We start from the raw sequence: 22,411 nt of genomic DNA on the forward strand, positions 1-22,411 counted from the left end.
CCTCCGAGTCGATGTCCCTCGACAGCCGCCGTATCGACGTCATCCTGCCTACAAAGGCCGCGTGCAGCGTCCGTTGCTCAGTTCCGTTTTGTAGCCCACAATAATACTTTCTGGACTAGACTAATCACCCTGAAGGAGCGTAAGCTGCAACAACACGGGAAGTAGAACTGCAGGGATGGATGGGAGGGCCGATGAGGAATACGTGGGAGGAACATCCCGTCGAAAGACCGTTACAAGGTAAGAAGTAACTTGTTCTTCGAAGGGATTGCGTCCTCTGACGTATTTCTCATCTTAGATAGGCTCCCATAGCAGTATTCTATTATTGGAGGAGGGAGTACTGACTTCATGCTGTCTTCTATTGATGAATAGAATGCAGTACAGCCCTTCCAAACCTAGTCTCTTGACTGGAGGAGGAATCCAAATTGTAAAAACGTGTAAAGGTATGGACAGACGACCATGTAGCGGCCGCACAGATGTCTTTAACCGGCACGCCTCTTGAGGGCCGATGAAGCTGCAATACCTCTGGTCGAATGAGCCCTAAGGTTTTGAGGGGGCTCTTTCCCTGCCAGTTTATAACATTCCAGAATGGCTAGAATGATCCATCTGGAAATGGTCTGCTTAGTTATTGGTAACCCCAGCTTGTGACCTACGTAACCTACAAACAGCTGGTCTGCCTGTCTTATCCTGGCTAGTCTACTGATGTAAAAACTTAAAGCCCTTCTAGGGTCTAGCCTGTGTAACCTCTCTTCCTCTTTCCCCGGGTGAGGAGGAGGACAGAAAGATGGTAGGGTAATCTTCTGAGTGATATGGAATTCAGAAACCACCTTTGGGAGGAAATTAGGCTTCACTTGCAGGACAACTTTGTCTTTGTGAAATATTGTGTGAGGGGGTTTACAAGAAAGAGCTTGTAATTCGCTCACCCTTCTAGCAGATGTAAGTGCTATTAATAAAACAGTTTTAAGGGTAAGGAATCTTAAACAAGAATGGAGTGGTTCGAAAGGTGTGCCCATCAGGAAAGTTAGTACTAAGTTTAAATCCCAAAAGGGAACTTGGAATGGTCTTGGGGGATAAACATTGGTTAACCCCTTTAGAAACTGTATTACCAAGGGTAATTTGAAATAGGATGGTTCTTCCACAGTGCGCTTAAAGATGGATAGCGTTGCGAGATAGCCCTTAATGGTGCCAACTTGAAGGCCTGAATTTGCCAAATATAGAAGGAAGGACAAAACCATTGGTGTACCACATGAAAAAGGGTCGATATTCTGTTCTCTACACCAGCTGCAAAATCTGTTCCAACGGCAGCGGTATAAAGACTTTGTTGGTGGCCTCCTTGCCGAAAGCAACACCTCCATAACATCATCAGGGAGGTCCCAATCCTTGTACCTCAACCTTTCAGAAGCCAAGCGTGAAGGTTGAGGGTTTTGATGTCTGGATGGAGAACCTGACCTCCCTTCTGTGAGAGTAGGTTCCCTCTGAGTGGAAGTCGAATTGGAGGGCAGATGGACAAGTCTAGAAGGTCCGGGTACCACGTTCTCCTGGCCCAATCCGGGGCAATTAGGATCATGGTTCTCCGGAATCTTCTCAACCTCCTGATCATTTGAGGAATGACAGGGACCGGTGCGAACGCGTACAGAAGCGGAAACTCCCAGTCCACTATGAACGCGTCTCCCAGAGCTCCTCTCGGGGGAAATTCCCTTGAGCAGAACAGATCGCATTTCCTGTTGACGCTGGTGGCGAACAGATCCACCTGAGGGGTTCCCCAAAGGGCGAAGATCTCTTGAAGGACTTCCTGAGCTAGTTCCCACTCGTGGGAGACTGTTCTCTGCCTGCTCAGAGCGTCCGCTGTCAAGTTCTTCTCTCCGGCTAGGTGAACTGCCGATAGAGAGATTCCTTCTTGGATTGCCCAAAACCAGAGCTGCATCGCCTCTCTGCACAGGGATAGTGATCCTACGCCTCCTCTTTTGTTGAGGTAATGCATGGCCACCGTGTTGTCCATCATTATCAGGACGTTTTTCCCTTGTAGGCAGGAACGCCTTCAGCGCAAGTCTGATGGCTCTCAGCTCTAACAGGTTGATATGTAGTCTGGACTCCGATGGAGACCAACGACCGCTGATGGTCAAGTCGTTGGTGTGGGCTCCCCACCCCGTGAGTGAGGCATCCGTGACTACCGTTATCTCCGGACAGGGTTGCCAAAAATGTTCTCCTTTCAGAATATTTTCCTGACAGGCCCACCACTGAAGGTCTCGAGCCACCCTGTCGGGAACCTGAAGAAGATCGGTCATTCTTCCTGAGAATTGCGACCACTGAGTCCTCAGTGCCCACTGGAGGGATCTCATTCTCAGGCGAGCCTCTGGCACTAGGAAAATGCAGGATGCCTTGAGGCCTAGCAACCTCAAAAAGTCGAAGGTTGGGAGACGTTGGGCATTTTGAAACTTGGTAACCATCTGTAGAATATCTTGAGCCCTCACCTCTGGTGGCGAGGCTTTTCCCAACGAAGTGTCCAGGATCGCTCCTATGAACTGGAGTCTCTGCGATGGTATCATTTGTGACTTCTTTAAATTGAGGGAGAAGCCCAGTCTGTGAAGGGAGTGGCACACGTGATTTAGTTGGATCTGAGCTTGTTCCGAAGAGACAGCCCTGATCAACCAATCGTCCAGGTAGGGGTAGACATGAATCCCTTCCCTCCTTAGACTTGCCGCCACTACCGACATTAACTTGGTGAAGACCCTCGGGCGGAGGTCAGCCCAAATGGCAGCACTCGAAATTGATAGTGAGAGTTGCCAATTGCGAACCTCAGGTATTTCCTGTGTTTGAGATGGATAGGCACATGGAAATAAGCGTCCTGAAGGTCCAGAGATACCAACCAGTCCTGGAACTGAAAGGCCTGGAGGATCTGAGAAAGAGTGACCATCTTGAATTTGTCTTTTCTGAGGAATTTGTTCAATTCTCGCAAGTCCAAGATGGGTCTCAGGCCTCCGTCTTTCTTTGGAATGAGAAAGTAATGGGAGTACCAGCCCTTGTTCCTCTCCGCTACAGGTTCTATGGCACCTTTCTCTAGCAGGTCCAAAATTTCCTGCAAGAGGAGCGGTTCTGGAGCTTTCTGAGAGCTGATCCCCGGTGGATGACTGAGGTATGCGTAGGAGAGGCAGGCAGTAACCTTGGGCAACTGTTTCCAATGCCCAAGCATCTGACGTGATAGCCTGCCATTCCGCCAGATGTTGAGTCAACCTGCCTCCTACAGGTGTCCTGTGAGGGAAGTCCTCAGAGTGGTTTTGGGGCGGCTGATGCAGATGCCGATGATAAAGAGGCACCTGCTGTTGCTGCGGCCTTTGAATATCTACCCCGTCCACCTCGGGTAGTTCTTCTTTGTCCCCTTTGAGCCGGTCGTCCTCTACCTCTTCCGAATGCGGAGTAGAAGCGAAAGGACTTGCCTCTCGCAGAGGTTCCTGTGGGACGAAAAGGTGTCTGACGGATTGCAGCGCCTAGGGATTTTGCTGCTGCTTTTGAAGTTTGCAGTTTTTCTAAACTGTCATCCGCCTTTTTCCCAAACAAAGAAGAGCCATCGAATGGCATGTTCAAGAGCCTGGCTTGCACATCTGGGGCAAAACCAGACTCTCAACCAAGCAAATCTCCTGGTTGTTGTACTTGCCGCCATTGCTCTGCTGATACTGTCAGTCGAATCAATGCCCGTCTGGAGGGATTCGCACATAGCGTCTTTACCGTCCTGTATGATATTCAGGAACGCCTCCCTTTCTTCTCCCTCCAGGATGCAGTCAGCCGCTGTAGAAGCACACTCCCAAAGTGTATGGCTGAATCTAGCAAGGGTGCAAGTAGCATTCACAGATTTTAACGCCATGCTACATGCCGAAAAAACTTTCTTTGCCATAGCATCATATTTTTTATCGTCCCTGTCCTGTGGGACGGTAGGATAAGCCGTCTTGACATCGGTAGAAGATGCTGCCTGTACCACCAGACTTTCTGGGGATGGGTGTTTTGACAAAAACTCTGGGTCTGTAGAGGATACCCTGTATTTTGTAGACAGTTTTTTATTTACTGCCGGGACGACATCTAGGGTTTCCCAGTTCGTCATAATCTTCCTCTGAAGAGCTTTATGGAAAGGCACCACATGATCCTCCTGTGGGCCTTTATCTAGAATATCCGTGAGGTCATCTTGTTGGAAAGATTGTGAAGGTGCAGACCACCCCATACACTCTGTGATCCTGGCCATTAAGGCTCTATAGGGGGTTTCAGCATGCTCCCCCGGGTCTGGCCTAGCAAACTCCACCTCAGGGGAAGTGTCTAACCCGCTTGCCTCATGTAAGGAATTATGAAGATCCTTTAACATGCGTTCTTCAGAGGAAAATTCCTCTCTAATTGGGGTTACAGGTCCCTGCAACTCAAATGTGTCTTCCTGTTCAGACAATTCACCCTCTTCCAAAATTGAGGACATAGTTCTCAATTGTTCTGAACTCATAAAGGGAGTAAATCCCATTTCCAAGGCAGAGGGTGCCGAACTTGTCATTAACGGCCTCTAAAACGTCGATGTCGTCGACGCCGAAGGCTTCGAGCGTGGCGTCGAAAACAAAGGCGGAGGCCTCAATGACCTCGACAGAATTGGGATTCTACTCGACAATCTCGAAGCCATCGAGGACCTGGGGATAGTCACTGGGTGTGTCGTGACCGTGACTTTTCTTGGCGTCGACGCTGGCGTCGAGTCGACAGACCCGTGTGTCGAAGGTCCCTTCGACAACGGCGTCGAAGACACCGACCTCGGCGTCGACGGAACCTTCGAGGAAGGTTTGGAGGTCATAGTCCTACTCGAGGGTTCGAGACGCGCTCGAGAGGTTTCCTTCGCAGGGTACTGCGACTCGCGGCGTTTTTGACCTTCGGGTCTTTCGACCAGAGCATCGCTCTCGGCAGTCTTCGAGGGGGTCAAGGCCGCTTTCTCGAAGACGCTCATCATATTTTTGCGGAATTCCTCCCATTCAGCCCGGGAACTATGTTTCGTGGGGCAAGGGATTCTTTTTGGCGAAAACAGAGGAAGAGGAAGACGGAGAAGGGGATCTTCGACGTCTTCTCTTCGAGTGCTTCGATCTCGAGGAGTGATGGGACCCACTCCGAGACCTGGAGCGCGAATGGTGACGAGAGTCTCGACTTCGTCGACGAAGAAGAAGCTTTAAAAGTCTTACCTTTCTCCAGCTTCCCCCTACGCTCCTTCAGGGCCTTAGCTGTCATGGACATACAGTCCTCGCACTCCGAACAATGGTGTTCAGCTCCCAAACACCACAGACAAACTCTGTGAGTGACATCTTTTTTTCACAATCTCGGCATTTTTTAAAGCCGGATCGAGGAGTTGTCGGTTCCGACGAGGAAGCCATCGAGTACGGATCCAATAACTCGAGGTAAATAGGTTTAATCTGACAAGAACTGAGCAACGGTATTCCGAGGCACTGAGTAAGCGCGGAAAAACGGAACTGAGCAACGGACGCTGCGCGCAGCCTTTATAGGCAGGATGACGTCGATACGGCGGCTGTCGAGGGACATCGACTCGGAGCGCCCTCTAGAGAAAGAATTTTCCGAGGCCAGCAGAGCTGGAAGGAGATATCTAAGATGAGGAATACGTCGGAGGACACAATCCCTTCGAATGGGTCTTACTGTACCATTGCTACTTGGAAATCTTATCTGGAGGGCTGCATGGACCGGAGCATAACATGTCCCAAATAAGAGGGGAGAGGGAGAGGGAGAGGGAGAGGGAGAGAGACACACACACTGGGCGGCGAACACCCGAGCAGCAGAGACATGTGTGACGGGCTTCTCCCTGCCCCAAAAACAGCACAATATACACATTGTGTGGAGGTTCAGCACTCAAGACCTCCACCCCCCCACCCCCCAGGGAAGTAGTCGTGAACCCACACTGATCCACTGCTGCAGATTGAGACCATTAAGCCAGATCCAGAACTGCAGACTCGGATCTTGATTTTCACACCACCTAGCCGCATCTAGGACGTATAAGCTTCATTGTCGGGCAGACACAAGTAGCGAAGCAGGTGGGTTTTAAAGCTTTTCGCATTGACTTTCCAAACAGGAGGGGGCTTCCAGAACAGAGGATCAGAGACCGGCAACCACCCACCTCCTCTAGATTTACATTGGGTTGGTAGCTCCACCAATAGAAAACTGGAATGTGAGCCAACGTTCTGGCAGGAAGAGAAGAACAAGTTACTTACCATAAGGTGACCTTCTTTAAACTGGCTGATCCTCCAACATATTCCAAATCTTATGTCCACAGCTGTATTCTTCTGAAACTTTTTGACAGAGGGCGTCATGCCTCAATGGCGTCCGGTCAATGTCCCTCGAAGGCCTCAGTCGACTTCCTGAGCCAACTCCATCTCGTGAGAGACTGTGCTCTGCCTGCTCAGAGCGTCCGTGACCGCATTCTCCTGTCCAGCCAGATGAACTGCCAAGAGTGATATTCCCTGGTGGATTGCCCAGAACCAGAGCTGCATCGCCTCCCTGCACAACGGGTGTGACCCTACCCCCCCTTTTTTGTTGAGGTAATGCATGGCCACTGTATTGCCCGTCATGATCAGGACACACTTCCCCCGCACAGACAGCAGAAAAGCCTTCAGGGCCAGCCTGATGGCCCTCAGCTCTAACAGGTTGATGTGGAGTTTGGACTCCGACGGAGACCAATGACCGCTGGCGGTCAAATCTTCCGCATGAGCTCCCCATCCTGTGAGGGAAGCGTCCATAACAACTGTCAACTGCGGCCACGGTTGCCAAAACGGCTCCCCCTTCATTAGGGTCCCCTCGTTTGCCCACAACAGCAGATCCTGTGAGACAGAGTGAAATCTGAACGGGATCCGACATCTTGCCCGAGAACTGCAACCACTGCATCTTGAGAGCCCACTGCAGGGACCTCATCCACAGCCTGGCCTTTGGCACCAGAATAAAGCAGGACGCCATAAGGCCGAGCAACCTTAAGAATTCGAAATCCGGGCGACTCTGGGCATGTTGAAACTTGTCCACCATCTGCACAATGTGATGAGCACTCACCTTGGGAGGCGAGCACTTCCCCAAGGACGTGTCCAATACAGCCCCAATGTACTGGAGCTGTTGGGAAGGTGTCAGATGTGACTTCTTGAAATTGAGGGAGAAGCCCAGCTTGTGGGGGGAGCAGCAGGTGAGACCAAGGTGATCCAACGCTTGCTCGGGAGAGAGCGTCCAGATCAGCCAGTCATCCAGGTAGGGGTAGACACAAATCCCCCCGTGCCCCCCTCGCCTGAGGTACGCTGCCACCACCACCATTAGCTTGGTGAAGACCCTCTGGCGGAGGTCAATCTGAATGGCAGGACCCGAAACTGAAAGTGCGAGTCACAAGCCGCAAAACTTAGGTGTTTCTGTGCTTGGTATGAATCGGCACATGAAAGTAAGCATCCTGTAGGTCCAGAAACACCAGCCAATCCTGAAGTTGAAGGGCCTGGAGGACTTGAGAAAGAGTAACCATCTTGAACTTGTCCTTCCTGAGAAGTTTGTTCAACCAACGCGAAGATGTTTATCAATCCCTCGTCTTTCTTTGGAAAGAAAGAAATATGAGGAATACCATCCCTTGGTCCTCTCTGCTACAGGCACCAGTTCTATGGAGCCTTTAGGAAAGGAAGGCAGTAGCCGTGGGCTATTGTATCCAGAACCCATGAATCCGAAGTAATAGCTCGCCATTCGAGATGCTGAGACGGTCTGCCCCCAACCGGCGAACAATGGGACATGTCCTCATGCTGGTTTTGGAGCAGCTGCGGCAGCGCCTGAAGGCAAAGTGGCAGCTGCCTGAGCGGCTTTGGCACCCCTATTTCCCCGACCACCATGGGTACTTTTACGCTAACCCCTTTGACTGGTGGCTCCTCTCGTTCTACCAAAAGAGGAGTAGTAACGAAAAGAACTTCCCCTCCACTGCTGTCCCCTAGGACGAAAAGGCGGAAGTTGACGCACAGCACCGCTCAAAGATTTAGCCGCAGCTTTTGAGGTCTACAACCTCTCAAGGCTCTCGTCAGCCTTGCTGCCAAACGAATGCGCGCCATCAAAGGGCATGTTCAAAAGACGGGCTTGCACATCCGGAACAAAACCAGACTTCCGCAACCACGCAAATCTGCGTATACCGGTGCTCGCAGCCATCGACCGGCTAACACGGTCGGCCGTGTCCAAACCCGACTGAAGGGATTCACACATGGTATCCTTGCCATCCTGCACGAGAGCAAGGAAACCATCCCTTTCTTCCCCTTCGGGAATATGCTCAGCCGCTAGAGAAACAATTCCAGAGAGAGTGAAAATCTTGCGAAGGCACAAGTGGAGTTGGCCGACTTCAACGCCATACTCCCAGCAGAAAACAGCTTGCGTGCCCAACCGTCAAAGCGTTTGTCGTCCCTATCAGGAAGGATGGTAGGGTACCCCGCCTGCCTAGAGGTGGCCATAGCCGCCTGACCCACCAAACTCTCGGGATTGGGGTGAGATGAAAGGTAGCTGGGGTCGCTACCGGAAGGGCAGTATTTTTTTAGTTAACGATTTGTCAACTGCCGGAAGAGATTCCGGTGTCTGCCAATCAGCCGCCACGCTTTTCTGCAACGTCAAATGAAAAGGTAATACCAGGGTCGGAGGACGGAAGTTGATACAAAATATCCATGAAGTCATCCTGAACAAAAGCTTCAGGAGGACTGGACCAGCCAAGATACTTTGTGACCCTAGCCATCAGTCTCCTGTAGGACGACTCAGCATGCGCCCCAGGATCAGGCCAGCCAAAATCCACCTCAGGAGAAGTGTCCAAGCCACTGGCATCATGAAGAGATTGCCTCAACTCTTCCAATTGGCTGTCTCCAGAAAATACTGGAGCCACATCAGGCTCAACAGGGTCAAAAAACGAAGTCCGACCTCTCCCCCTCCTTCTCCTCATAGATGTCATCCAGAGGGAGGTAAAAGTCCTACTTCGGGACAGAAGAGTATCTGGAGTCCTTAACAGGCCTCAGACTTGGCAGTAGCCTTCCTTGGAGGATCCACAGTAGCAGGGATCTCCATCTGTGAACTGCGGCCAAAAGGCCCCGAAGGCTTCGGCGTCAAGAGTGCTGACGGCTTCGGTGCCGTTATCGACGCCAAGGGCTGGTGCGAAAGCAAAGCTTCGACGTCCGTATCCGACGGACACGGCACCGACAGTCTTTGCCGACCTCGAGCCATTACCAGGTTTCTGCAGTCTCGCTGGGGACGAGGACAAAGACCTGGAAGCACGTCTCTTGCGACCATCCTGAGCCTTGTCCGAACGGGACCTTGAAGGTTCCCAATGAGTCGCGCCGAGGACCCGAGCCCGAAAGCGTGCGAGCCATGGATCGAGACCATTCCATGCCGGCTTCCTCCGAAGGCGCGGACGGAACTGTGCCCTGGGATTGGAAAATCGCCAGCATCTGCTCCCTGAAGGCAGCCCATTCCTCTGGAGTTGTGGACTTAGTTGGACATGCCACTTTCTTCGTGGCTCCATCCTCCAAGGTGGACGGGGAAGGCGACCGGTGACGGCGTTTCCTGGAATGCCAAGACGAGGAGACCGTATGTCGGGAACTACTCCGGGACCAAGATCCCCGGGACTCATTCTGACGTGGAGAGTCGCCCCCTCAAATCGTCGGTGGACACCCCCTTAGAAGTTTTACGGGACTTACTGGGTTTAGAACCCCTACCTACCTGAAGCTTCCCCTTACGTTCCCGCAAGGCCTTAGCAGTCAGCAAAAGGCATTTGCAACAGTCGTTGGTGTCGTGACTCTTGCCCAGGCACCACAAACAAATGCAATGCGGTTTGGTAATCAACATCTTACACTTGCAGTCCTGGACCGCTGAGTCAAAGGGGTTGAAGAAGACGACATTCACGAGAAATACACAAGGCGTGCCGAGTCTCCGAAGCAAACACGTTTGAAGAAAAAAACGGAACTGAGGCTACGGGCGCCGTGCATCCTATATTATGTGACGTCACCCTTGACGGAGGCCTTCGAGGGACATCGACCCGACACCATCGACGCAGGACACCCTCTGCCGAAAAAGTTTCCGAAGTACACAGCTGTGGAAATTACATGTCAAAGATGTGGAATACGCTGGGGGACACAATCCATTCTAAGTGGGGATACTAGTCGGGGCGGTGGCAGGGCACAGCCCCCATATAGGCAGTTGGGGCACCATGCACTGCAATTTGAATTCAATGGGATGACAACCCGGTGTCAGCAGAGTAAAGGAATCTACGGTCGTGTGTTCAATAGTTTCAAAGAGATTAATCAGAACCGGGGGGTCCCTCTGTAAAGCGCATTGCGTAATCCAGCATAGAATTGATCAGGGCCTCATTAATACACTGAAGAAGAGGCTGAATGTCCCCCCGCAGGGGGCGCTAGAGGGACAGCCTACATAGTGGGCTGCCCCTCAGGCAGCCCCCTTCTGGGGGTGGTCCCACTCTACTCTTTCTCCCCAGCGAAGTGGAAGAGGTGTACCCCAGGGACTGACTTCCGGTTGCAGGCACTTGGGGGACGCTTATAAGGCTGGCGGCTGCTGTGGGTCAATCTCTTTTCCAGCAGCCCCCCTCTCAGTGTTTCAATTCAGGAAGGTTTTGTCGGCAGCCCTGGGTGCACTGGGCATCCATGGTGAGGGTTGGTCCCCACACAGTTTCAGGATCGGGGCAGCCACCACAACATTTTTACAGGGGATGTCAGCACTGGCTATCATGATGGTGGTCAGATGGGAATCCGGCCGCTACAGGCTGTATATACGGTTCCAGATGGTTCCCACGCCCAGGGGTAAATCACATGGAGACCCCAACAGGGGGTACCCTTCCCAGGTGCTGGGGTTTTGAGCAGTGCCAAAGGTGGGGGTTGGGAGCAGGAGCGAAGTAGAAATGTTTTGTGACAGATGTAGTATGGATGATCGGTCATTCCTTTAGATCACGGGGAGAGAAGAAGGCTCTGCAATGGAAGGTTGGCCTCAACCTAGGATTTAGGGGGACGGAGGTGGTATGGCTGGGTACCCCAGGCATGAGGTTGCACTCCTTGCTATCCGCCATACATTGGCCACTGCAGTGGAGTCCGGCACCGAGAATGATGGTAATCCACTTGTGCGGTAATGACCTTGCCAAGTTGGGTCGGGGTTGCTAGCTGGTTGGTCCAAGTGCAGGTGGCCCTGCGCCTAGCGTCTCAGGAGCTACCTGGCACAGACATTTTGGTCTGAGATTGCACAGAGGCTGGTGTAGTATGGCGCTGTTTGCCAGAAAGGGAAGGAGAAATCCAGGAAGCACTAGAATAGGAGCGCAGAAAAATTTGCAAAATCTGAATGTGTGCGCTTTGTGGGACATTTGAATTCTCTCCCATCGCATTTTGCTGCAGACTTGTGTCCATCTGTCTGATAAGGGAATGGATGTCTTTCTCACGGCAATGCAAGTGGCATTGAGAAGGGATGGCTGCAGATAGAAGTGTTGGTGAGTATGTCCTAGTTATGTGGGGCCAGCAGGGAAGCCACCCACAAAGCGCGGCGGAGTGTCAGGCGGTCCTAGCCAGTGAGGGTTCAGGAATAGCCGGGCTCGAGCCAAATCCAAGAGACTCGCACTGACTCCCCTCCAGGGCATTTTAGGCCACAGCATCTCAGGTCAGTGGTCCGTATGTTCGCTTATGCCCCAGAGCAGTCAGGGAATGACACGGGTCAGCCTGTAGATGTAATTCTTTATTATGTGGCTGGGACCGCCAATTTTACATTGCCCCAAATAAAACTGACCTTGTGTTTCAAAAAACTTTACAAAGTTGTCTGTGGTTATTGTGTGTTGTAATATAGGACATGCTGTGTCCACAAGAGGGGTGTGGGGGTGGCAATGGGGATCGCCCCACTATGTGGCTATAGACTTGAGGCAGTCTGACGGCATAGGACTTCAAGTGGCAGAGCGAGAGCCAATGTGCAGTGAAGCAATGTCAGGAGACCCATCCCAACACTGCTGCCAATAGAGGCTGAGAGAGGCGAAGGCCTGCTAGCGTGCACACATAGGAGGATGGTTTAACACAGGGGTCTTCGACCTTTGGCTCTGCAGGTGTTCCGGACTACGATTGCAAACATATCTAGCCTATACTGTTCAGCGATGATGGGAGTTCTAGTCCGAATCATCTGCAGAGCCAAAGGTTGCAGAGCCCTGGCTTAACACAACAGGCCACTGGCGCTACCAACAGGCTCTCCCTTCCAAGATATAGTGCCTGGCAGCTCCCTGCTTTCCCCACGTCTCAGCAGCAAGCGTTTCTCTGCCCTCGCTCCTGGGACAGGTCAAACACCTTGGCAAAGATGCCTTCCCCCTCCTGCCGGGGGGTGGCCTATGGGGTCGCCGCCTCCTGGTCATTGGCTGTTCTCTAGCCCAGAGAAGGGTGCCCGCTTTCCCTCCCCCATCATCCGATTGGCATCTTCAGTGGGAGGCCCAATGCTGTGGAAGAGGAGGGGTTTGGATCCAGAGCGTATTGCCAGGAGGCGTAGAGGAAAGAACTTGCTGGCCAAACATGGCTTCCTGAACAAAAGGCACTGCCACCTGCTACCTTTCTTCAGTCACCGAGTGTATTCAAAAGATTTATAAAAGGCACCAAACACAGCAGAATGGGAAGCTTACATGTTCAGAGAGATTATTACCTTGATCGAACTGTTTCTGGATGTTGTCCTGATCCGTTTTATTCCCGCTGACCCGGTAAAGTCCTTCTGTACACAAACCTTCAAGGAAGGAACACACAGCATGAGTATACAGGAGAAACCCTGCAGGACTTTTACTACTTGCATAAAGTACACATTATGCAGTTAAGATTTGGGGACAGAGCCCCTACTGAGCATAGCAGCCATTCCAAACAGAAGGTAGCGCATAGAGTCCTCACCTCGCCTCGCCATGGAGGATTCGGAAACCATACAAAAGTAATATGGTGCTGCGGCCTATAACAATGCTTCGGTGATGGAATTGAGAAAAGAACTATTCATAATCTGTCTCGTTCAGAGTTTTAGATCTAGTCCCTGCACATTTTCCCAAGGAAGCGGAGATGCCGGACTTTAATGTGTTTGGTGTCCAGGCTCAAGCGTCAATGTCCGCCCAGCGCCCGGCTCACTAGTAGTTCAACAGTTACAAACACTGCCTCGTTTCAAATGAAAATCCTACTCGCTTACCAACAGGTGTGATTAAGCTGTCTTCAGCAGGAGTCTGTGAGACTAACGTGTTCTGGCATCTCAAAGAACCTTGCATGTAATGTGCTCTGGCAGCAGAAGGAACCCTGCACGTAGTCCCTGCCTTATGATGAATGCAAAGGCGAATAATAATGTGCTCTGGGATCTAGAGGCACCCTGCCTTGTGAATGCAAAGGCTAACAATAATGTGCCCTGGGATCTAGAGCCACCCTGCCTTATGAATGCAAAGAGTAATAATGATGTGCCCTGGGATCTCAAGGAACCCTGCACGTAGTCCCTGCCTTATGATGAATGCAAAGGCGAATAATAATGTGCCCTGGGATCTCCAGGAACCCTGCCTTATGAATGCAAAGAGTAATAATAATGTGCCCTGGGAGCTCAAGGAACCCTGCCTTATGAATGCAAAGGCTAATAATAATGTGCTCTGGGATCTCAAGGAACCCTGCACATAGTCCCCGCCTTATGATGAATGCAAAGAGTAATAATAATGTGCTCTGGGATCTCAAGGAACCCTACCTTATGAATGCAAAGAGTAGTAATAATGTGCCCTGGGATCTCAAGGAGCCCTGCACGTAGTCCCCGCCTTATGATGAATGCAAAGAGTAATAATAATGTGCTCTGGGATCTCAAGGAACCCTACCTTATGAATGCAAAGAGTAGTAATAATGTGCCCTGGGATCTCAAGGAGCCCTGCACGTAGTCCCCGCCTTATGATGAATGCAAAGAGTAATAATAATGTGCTCTGGGATCTCAAGGAACCCTACCTTATGAATGCAAAGAGTAATAATAATGTGCTCTGGGATCTCAAGGAACCCTACCTTATGAATGCAAAGAGTAGTAATGTGCCCTGGGATCTCAAGGAGCCCTGCACATAGTCCCTGCCTTATGATGAATGCAAAGGCTAATAATAATGTGCTCTGGGATCTCAAGAAACCCTACCTTATGAAGGCAGAGGCTAATAATAATGTACCCTGGGATCTAGAGACACCCTGCCTTGTGAATGCAAAGGCTAACAATAATGTGCCCTGGGATCTAGAGGCACCCTGCCTTATGAATGCAAAGGCTAATAATGTGCCCTGGGATCTCAAGGAACCCTACCTTATGAAGGCAGAGGCTAATAATAATGTGCAGAGGCACCCTGCCTTGTGAATGCAAAGAGTAATAATAATGCGCTATGGGATCTCAAGGAACCCTACCTTATGAAGGCAGAGGCTAATAATAATGTGCCCTGGGATCTAGAGGCACCCTGCCTTATGAATGCAAAGACTAATAATAATGTGCCCTGGGATCTAGAGGCACCCTGCCTTATGATGAATGCAAAGAGTAATAATGATGTGCCCTGGGATCTCAAGGAGCCCTGCACGTAGTCCCTGCCTTATGATGAATGCAAAGAGTAATAATAATGTGCCCTGGGATCTCCAGGAACCCTGCCTTATGAATGCAAAGGCTAATAATAATGTGCCCTGGGATCTAGAGGCACCCTGCCTTGTGAATGCAAATACTAATAATAATGTGCCCTGGGACCTCAAGGAACCCTGCCTTATGATGAATGCAAAGAGTAATAATAATGTGCCCTGGGATCTCAAGGAACCCTGCCTTATGATGAATGCAAAGAGTAATAATGTGCCCTGGGATCTCAAGGAACCCTGCACGTAGTCCCTGCCTTATGATGAATGCAAAGAGTAATAATAATGTGCCCTGGGATCTCCAGGAACCCTGCCTTATGAATGCAAAGGCTAATAATAATGTGCCCTGGGATCTAGAGGCACCCTGCCTTGTGAATGCAAAGGCTAATAATAATGTGCCCTGGGACCTCAAGGAACCCTGCCTTATGATGAATGCAAAGAGTAATAATAATGTGCCCTGGGATCTCAAGGAACCCTGCCTTATGATGAATGCAAAGAGTAATAATGTGCCCTGGGATCTCAAGGAACCCTGCACGTAGTCCCTGCCTTATGATGAATGCAAAGAGTAATAATAATGTGCCCTGGGATCTCCAGGAACCCTGCCTTGTGAATGCAAAGGCTAATAATAATGTGCCCTGGGATCTAGAGGCACCCTGCCTTGTGAATGCAAAGGCTAATAATAATGTGCCCTGGGACCTCAAGGAACCCTGCCTTATGATGAATGCAAAGAGTAATAATAATGTGCCCTGGGATCTCAAGGAACCCTGCCTTATGATGAATGCAAAGAGTAATAATAATGTGCCCTGGGATCTCAAGGAACCCTGCCTTATGATGAATGCAAAGAGTAATAATAATGTCCCCTGGGATCTCAAGGAACCCTGCCTTATGATGAATGCAAAGAGTAATAATAATGTGCTCTGGGATCTCAAGGAACCCTGCCTTGTGAATGCAAAGGCTAATGTGCGCTGTGATCTAGAGGAACCCTGCCTTGTGAATGCAAAGGCTAACAATAATGTGCCCTGGGATCTAGAGCCACCCTGCCTTATGAATGCAAAGAGTAATAATAATGTGCCCTGGGATCTCAAGGAACCCTGCACGTAGTCCCTGCCTTATGATGAATGCAAAGAGTAATAATAATGTGCCCTGGGATCTCCAGGAACCCTGCCTTATGAATGCAAAGGCTAATAATAATGTGCCCTGGGACCTCAAGGAACCCTGCCTTATGATGAATGCAAAGAGTAATAATAATGTGCCCTGGGATCTCAAGGAACCCTGCACGTAGTCCCTGCCTTATGAATGCAAAGAGTAATAATAATGTGCCCTGGGATCTCAAGGAACCCTGCCTTATGAATGCAAAGAGTAATAATAATGTCCTCTGGGACCTCAAGGAACCCTGCCTTATGATGAATGCAAAGAGTAATAATAATGTGCTCTGGGACCTCAAGGAACCCTGCCTTATGAATGCAAAGAGTAATAATAATGTGCCCTGGGATCTCAAGGAACCCTGCCTTATGAATGCAAAGAGTAATTATAATGTGCTCTGGGACCTCAAGGAACCCTGCCTTATGAATGCAAAGAGTAATAATAATGTGCCCTGGGATCTCAAGGAACCTTGCCTTATGATGAATGCAAAGAGTAATAATGTGCCCTGGGATCTAGAGGAACCCTGCCTTATGAATGCAAAAGAGTAGTAATAATGTGCCCTGGGATCTCAAGGAACCCTGCCTTATGAATGCAAAGAGTAGTAATAATGTGCCCTGGGATCTCAAGGAACCCTGCCTTATGATGAATGCAAAGAGTAATGTGCCCTGGGATCTAGATGAACCCTGCCTTATGAATGCAAAGAGTAATAATAATGTGCCCTGGGACCTGAAGGAACCCTGCCTTATGAATGCAAAGAGTAATAATAATGTGTCCTGGAACCTCAAGGAACCCTGCCTTATGAATGCAAAGAGTAATAATAATGTGCCCTGGGACCTCAAGGAACCCTGCCTTCTGAATGGAAAGAGTAATAATAATGTGCTCTGGGATCTCAAGGAACCTTGCCTTATGAATGGAAAGAGTAATGTGCTCTGGGATCTCAAGGAACCTTGCCTTATGATGAATGGAAATAGTAATGTGCCCTGGGACCTCAAGGAACCCTGCCTTATGAATGCAAAGAGTAATAATAATGTGCCCTGGGATCTAGAGGAACCCTGCCTTATGAATGCAAAGAGTAGTAATAATGTGCCCTGGGATCTCAAGGAACCCTGCCTTATGAATGCAAAGAGTAATAATAATGTGCTCTGGGATCTCAAGGAACCTTGCCTTATGATGAATGCAAAGAGTAATGTGCCCTGGGACCTCAAGGAACCCTGCCTTATGAATGCACAGAGTAATAATAATGTGCTCTGGGATCTCAAGGAACCTTGCCTTATGATGAATGCAAAGAGTAATGTGCCCTGGGATCTCAAGGAACCCTGCCTTATGAATGCAAAGAGTAATAATAATGTGCCCTGGGATCTAGAGGAACCCTGCCTTATGAATGCAAAGAGTAGTAATAATGTGCCCTGGGATCTCAAGGAACCCTGCCTTATGAATGCAAAGAGTAATAATAATGTGCTCTGGGATCTCAAGGAACCTTGCCTTATGATGAATGCAAAGAGTAATGTGCCCTGGGACCTCAAGGAACCCTGCCTTATGAATGCAAAGGCTAATAATGTGCCCTGGGACCTCAAGGAACCCTGCCCTATGAATGCAAAGGCTAATAATAATGTGCCCTGGGATCTCAAGGAACCCTGCCTTATGAATGCAAAGGCTAATAATAATGTGCCCTGGGATCTCAAGGAACCCTGCCTTATGAATGCAAAGGCTAATAATGTGCCCTGGGATCTCAAGGAACCCTGCCTTATGAATGCAAAGAGTAATAATAATGTGTCCTGGAACCTCAAGGAACCCTGCCTTATGAATGCAAAGAGTAATAATAATGTGCCCTGGGACCTCAAGGAACCCTGCCTTATGAATGGAAAGAGTAATAATGTGCTCTGGGATCTCAAGGAACCTTGCCTTATGATGAATGGAAAGAGTAATGTGCCCTGGGATCTAGAGGAACCCTGCCTTATGAATGCAAAGAGTAGTAATAATGTGCCCTGGGATCTCAAGGAACCCTGCCTTATGAATGCAAAGAGTAATAATAATGTGCTCTGGGATCTCAAGGAACCCTGCCTTATGAATGCAAAGGCTAATGTGCCCTGGGACCTCAAGGAACCCTGCCTTATGAATGCAAAGGCTAATAATAATGTGCCCCGGGACCTCAAGGAACCCTTCCTTCTGAATGCAAAGAGTAATAATAATGTGCTCTGGGATCTCAAGGAACCCTGCCTTCTGAATGGAAAGAGTAATAATAATGTGCTCTGGGATCTCAAGGAACCTTGCCTTATGAATGGAAAGAGTAATAATAATGTGCTCTGGGATCTCAAGGAACCTTGCCTTATGATGAATTGAAAGAGTAATGTGCCCTGGGATCTAGAGGAACCCTGCCTTATGAATGCAAAGAGTAGTAATAATGTGCCCTGGGATCTCAAGGAACCCTGCCTTATGAATGCAAAGAGTAATAATAATGTGCTCTGGGATCTTGAGGAACCTTGCCTTATGATGAATGCAAAGAGTAATGTGCCCTGGGACCTCAAGGAACCCTGCCTTATGAATGCAAATGCTAATAATGTGCCCTGGGACCTCAAGGAACCCTGCCTTATGAATGCAAAGAGTAATTATAATGTGCTCTGGGACCTCAAGGAACCCTGCCTTATGAATGCAAAGAGTAATAATAATGTGCCCTGGGATCTCAAGGAACCTTGCCTTATGATGAATGCAAAGAGTAATAATGTGCCCTGGGATCTAGAGGAACCCTGCCTTATGAATGCAAAGAGTAGTAATAATGTGCCCTGGGATCTCAAGGAACCCTGCCTTATGAATGCAAAGAGTAGTAATAATGTGCCCTGGGATCTCAAGGAACCCTGCCTTATGATGAATGCAAAGAGTAATGTGCCCTGGGATCTAGATGAACCCTGCCTTATGAATGCAAAGAGTAATAATAATGTGCCCTGGGACCTGAAGGAACCCTGCCTTATGAATGCAAAGAGTAATAATAATGTGTCCTGGAACCTCAAGGAACCCTGCCTTATGAATGCAAAGAGTAATAATAATGTGCCCTGGGACCTCAAGGAACCCTGCCTTCTGAATGGAAAGAGTAATAATAATGTGCTCTGGGATCTCAAGGAACCTTGCCTTATGAATGGAAAGAGTAATGTGCTCTGGGATCTCAAGGAACCTTGCCTTATGATGAATGGAAATAGTAATGTGCCCTGGGACCTCAAGGAACCCTGCCTTATGAATGCAAAGAGTAATAATAATGTGCCCTGGGATCTAGAGGAACCCTGCCTTATGAATGCAAAGAGTAGTAATAATGTGCCCTGGGATCTCAAGGAACCCTGCCTTATGAATGCAAAGAGTAATAATAATGTGCTCTGGGATCTCAAGGAACCTTGCCTTATGATGAATGCAAAGAGTAATGTGCCCTGGGACCTCAAGGAACCCTGCCTTATGAATGCACAGAGTAATAATAATGTGCTCTGGGATCTCAAGGAACCTTGCCTTATGATGAATGCAAAGAGTAATGTGCCCTGGGATCTAGAGGAACCCTGCCTTATGAATGCAAAGAGTAGTAATAATGTGCCCTGGGATCTCAAGGAACCCTGCCTTATGAATGCAAAGAGTAATAATAATGTGCCCTGGGATCTAGAGGAACCCTGCCTTATGAATGCAAAGAGTAGTAATAATGTGCCCTGGGATCTCAAGGAACCCTGCCTTATGAATGCAAAGAGTAATAATAATGTGCTCTGGGATCTCAAGGAACCTTGCCTTATGATGAATGCAAAGAGTAATGTGCCCTGGGACCTCAAGGAACCCTGCCTTATGAATGCAAAGGCTAATAATGTGCCCTGGGACCTCAAGGAACCCTGCCCTATGAATGCAAAGGCTAATAATAATGTGCCCTGGGATCTCAAGGAACCCTGCCTTATGAATGCAAAGGCTAATAATAATGTGCCCTGGGATCTCAAGGAACCCTGCCTTATGAATGCAAAGGCTAATGTGCCCTGGGATCTCAAGGAACCCTGCCTTATGAATGCAAAGAGTAATAATGTGTCCTGGAACCTCAAGGAACCCTGCCTTATGAATGCAAAGAGTAATAATAATGTGCCCTGGGACCTCAAGGAACCCTGCCTTCTGAATGGAAAGAGTAATAATAATGTGCTCTGGGATCTCAAGGAACCTTGCCTTATGATGAATGGAAAGAGTAATGTGCCCTGGGATCTAGAGGAACCCTGCCTTATGAATGCAAAGAGTAGTAATAATGTGCCCTGGGATCTCAAGGAACCCTGCCTTATGAATGCAAAGAGTAATAATAATGTACTCTGGGATCTCAAGGAACCCTGCCTTATGAATGCAAAGGCTAATAATGTGCCCTGGGACCTCAAGGAACCCTGCCTTATGAATGCAAAGGCTAATAATAATGTGCCCCGGGACCTCAAGGAACCCTTCCTTATGAATGCAAAGGCTAATAATAATGTGCCCGGGACCTCAAGGAACCCTGCCTTATGAATGCAAAGGCTAATAATAATGTGCCCGGGACCTCAAGGAACCCTGCCTTATGAATGCAAAGAGTAATAATAATGTGCCCTGGGATCTCAAGGGAGCCTGCATATATTACGCCATTTTCTCAATGACCGCCATTGCTCCTTTGATGGCTCTGTGTTGTGGTATGCTTCAAGGTATTCAGGCAAGTTTTCTTCCGGCTCGAGAGCATATGCTATGCCCATCATTTAGCCCAAGACGTTCAGTAGAAGCCCCCGCACACAGCCCGAGAGCAAGGTAATCTAACTGGAGCCCTTCTTCAGGCCGCCCTCCGTGTGCCTGCAGATGATCGGCCACGATTCAACGCATCAAGTGGTAAAGCTCCACTTGGGTAAGGTCTCAGGCGGGGCTGCGCTCCAGCTTCTCCCCGAATCAACACCCGATGTGGGCGTCCGGGCAGAGGGAAGCCCAACCTCCCTCAAGCTGTTCCCTTAATAGCCCACTCTGGTTGTGCACTAGTTGCAGTTTCACATCCCCTCTTGTCTGCGACTCCAAGGAGTAAATAAGACACTACAGTGCTTTCATTTCTGCAAATGCAGCCGGGGAAAGGCTTGCCAGAAATGACATTTTTTGACACAGACGTTTCCTGCTCAACACTTCATATTTTTGGGAGGTTAAGCAAGAAACAGCACTGTGGGGAAACCAGAACCAAAGGATACACATTGGTTTTACTAGGAGGTTCGCCCCTTATTCCGCTCCACCCTAATAAACACGTAAAATGCATAAGCATATGGTAAGCCTTAGAACATAGGGAGTGTACGTGTGTACACACACACCCACCCCCCCCCCCTGAAATCGAAGCACGCTACTGCCAAGTCTCTGCTGCGTTACTGAAAGGGTACGTGAGAACTCTAGGTGGCGCTGTACTGTAGAGTAGCACTGCATCTTTTCATCCCACACTCCCCTCCCTAAAAATCCAAAACGGGAGAAGGGAAGTACCAGCACTGTGCTTCCCCAAACACGCTGCCCAACCAACTACAGGACAGAGCAGGACAGGGCACACATCGGGGGATGAGTACAGGCTGTAGAGTATTTCTGGACCCTGCACCTGGATGTAGCAGAGGGGGAGGAGTAACAGACAATGATCAAGCCTATCAAGGAGCGTGCCCATGCTATCTGCATTCCACCAGACTGCAGGGGGAGCTGCGCCCTGAATTACGAACCATGGAAACGGACCCAACGTTACAGCAGCTCTGATAAGAGCAACAGGACAAGACCTAACTTTACATACAAGTCGATGAGAAAAATACAGAGATCTGACCGGATTTCAAATGCTTGCCAATGGTTGAATAGTCCCGCCTTCTCCTGAACTAAAGTACGGAAGGGACTCGGTGGATGTAATAAGAACGTGCTCCAAGAGTGGGAGTAGCTACAGAGTACCTTCTAGTGTCTCCACCAGAGTCACTGCAAGTGGGGACCGATTGGAGCAGTTGACTGTTGGGGCTGGAGGAACCCATGGGCTTGCCAACAAGCAGAGGCCTTTCTGTTCACTTGAAAGTCAAACTAAAATGAGCAGAGCCTGCTGGTCCCATCACCCTGAGCCTCCCCCTGAAAACTGTCCAGGATTGCCAAGCTGCCTGTCTCCAATAAGGATTGCCATTGCAGAATACATTGAAACCTTCTGCCTTCAAGCCAGTCACCCTAGAATGGTTGCAACTATCATGGACACAAAAGTCAATATTCCCAAGCACCAACCTACAACCCCTCAACTGTCCAGCAATCACACCCATGGATTTGGAAAAGGAAGTCACCACCGCAATTCAGGTCCACAGCTTCCATCCCATTTATGGAACAGAGTCTGCCCTCCTGAATACTTGGGACTAGTGTACAGACCCTGTACACAGGCAAGTGCCCGTTTTCATTGGTACAGTGGCACTACTATATATCCTAAGTTAACAGTTGCCTCTAGCGGTGACAACAGACAAAGCTACTCCATCGGCCAAACCTACATCTTGTGGGGTACATTTAAGGCCCATGACAAATCCTCTCCAAACCAAAAACCACATTGAAATAATGCCACAAAAACGGCTGTGCTTTGTGTTCCCTGCATGTGTGGCGAGTATTCAACACTGCCGCCCAAACAATGACTTTGTATTTGTTTTATTTTAAATTAAATCAGAAAATTACCTACATTC

General features: G+C 49.3%; 1 protein-coding gene across 1 annotated transcript in view; it reads right to left on the minus strand.

The window, feature by feature from the left end:
* The window catches only part of ARHGAP5 (Rho GTPase activating protein 5), a 513,384-nt gene that overhangs the window by 91,310 nt on the left and 399,663 nt on the right, over positions 1-22,411 (minus strand). The window contains exon 4 of the mRNA XM_069638466.1: positions 12,661-12,738. Within this exon, the coding sequence (XP_069494567.1) occupies positions 12,661-12,738 (78 nt within the window). The remainder of the gene's footprint in view (positions 1-12,660; positions 12,739-22,411) is intronic.

Source organism: Ambystoma mexicanum, chromosome 14 (genome assembly GCF_040938575.1).
Source record: "Ambystoma mexicanum isolate Mex_15411 chromosome 14, UKY_AmexF1_1, whole genome shotgun sequence".
Lineage (NCBI taxonomy): Eukaryota > Metazoa > Chordata > Amphibia > Caudata > Ambystomatidae > Ambystoma > Ambystoma mexicanum.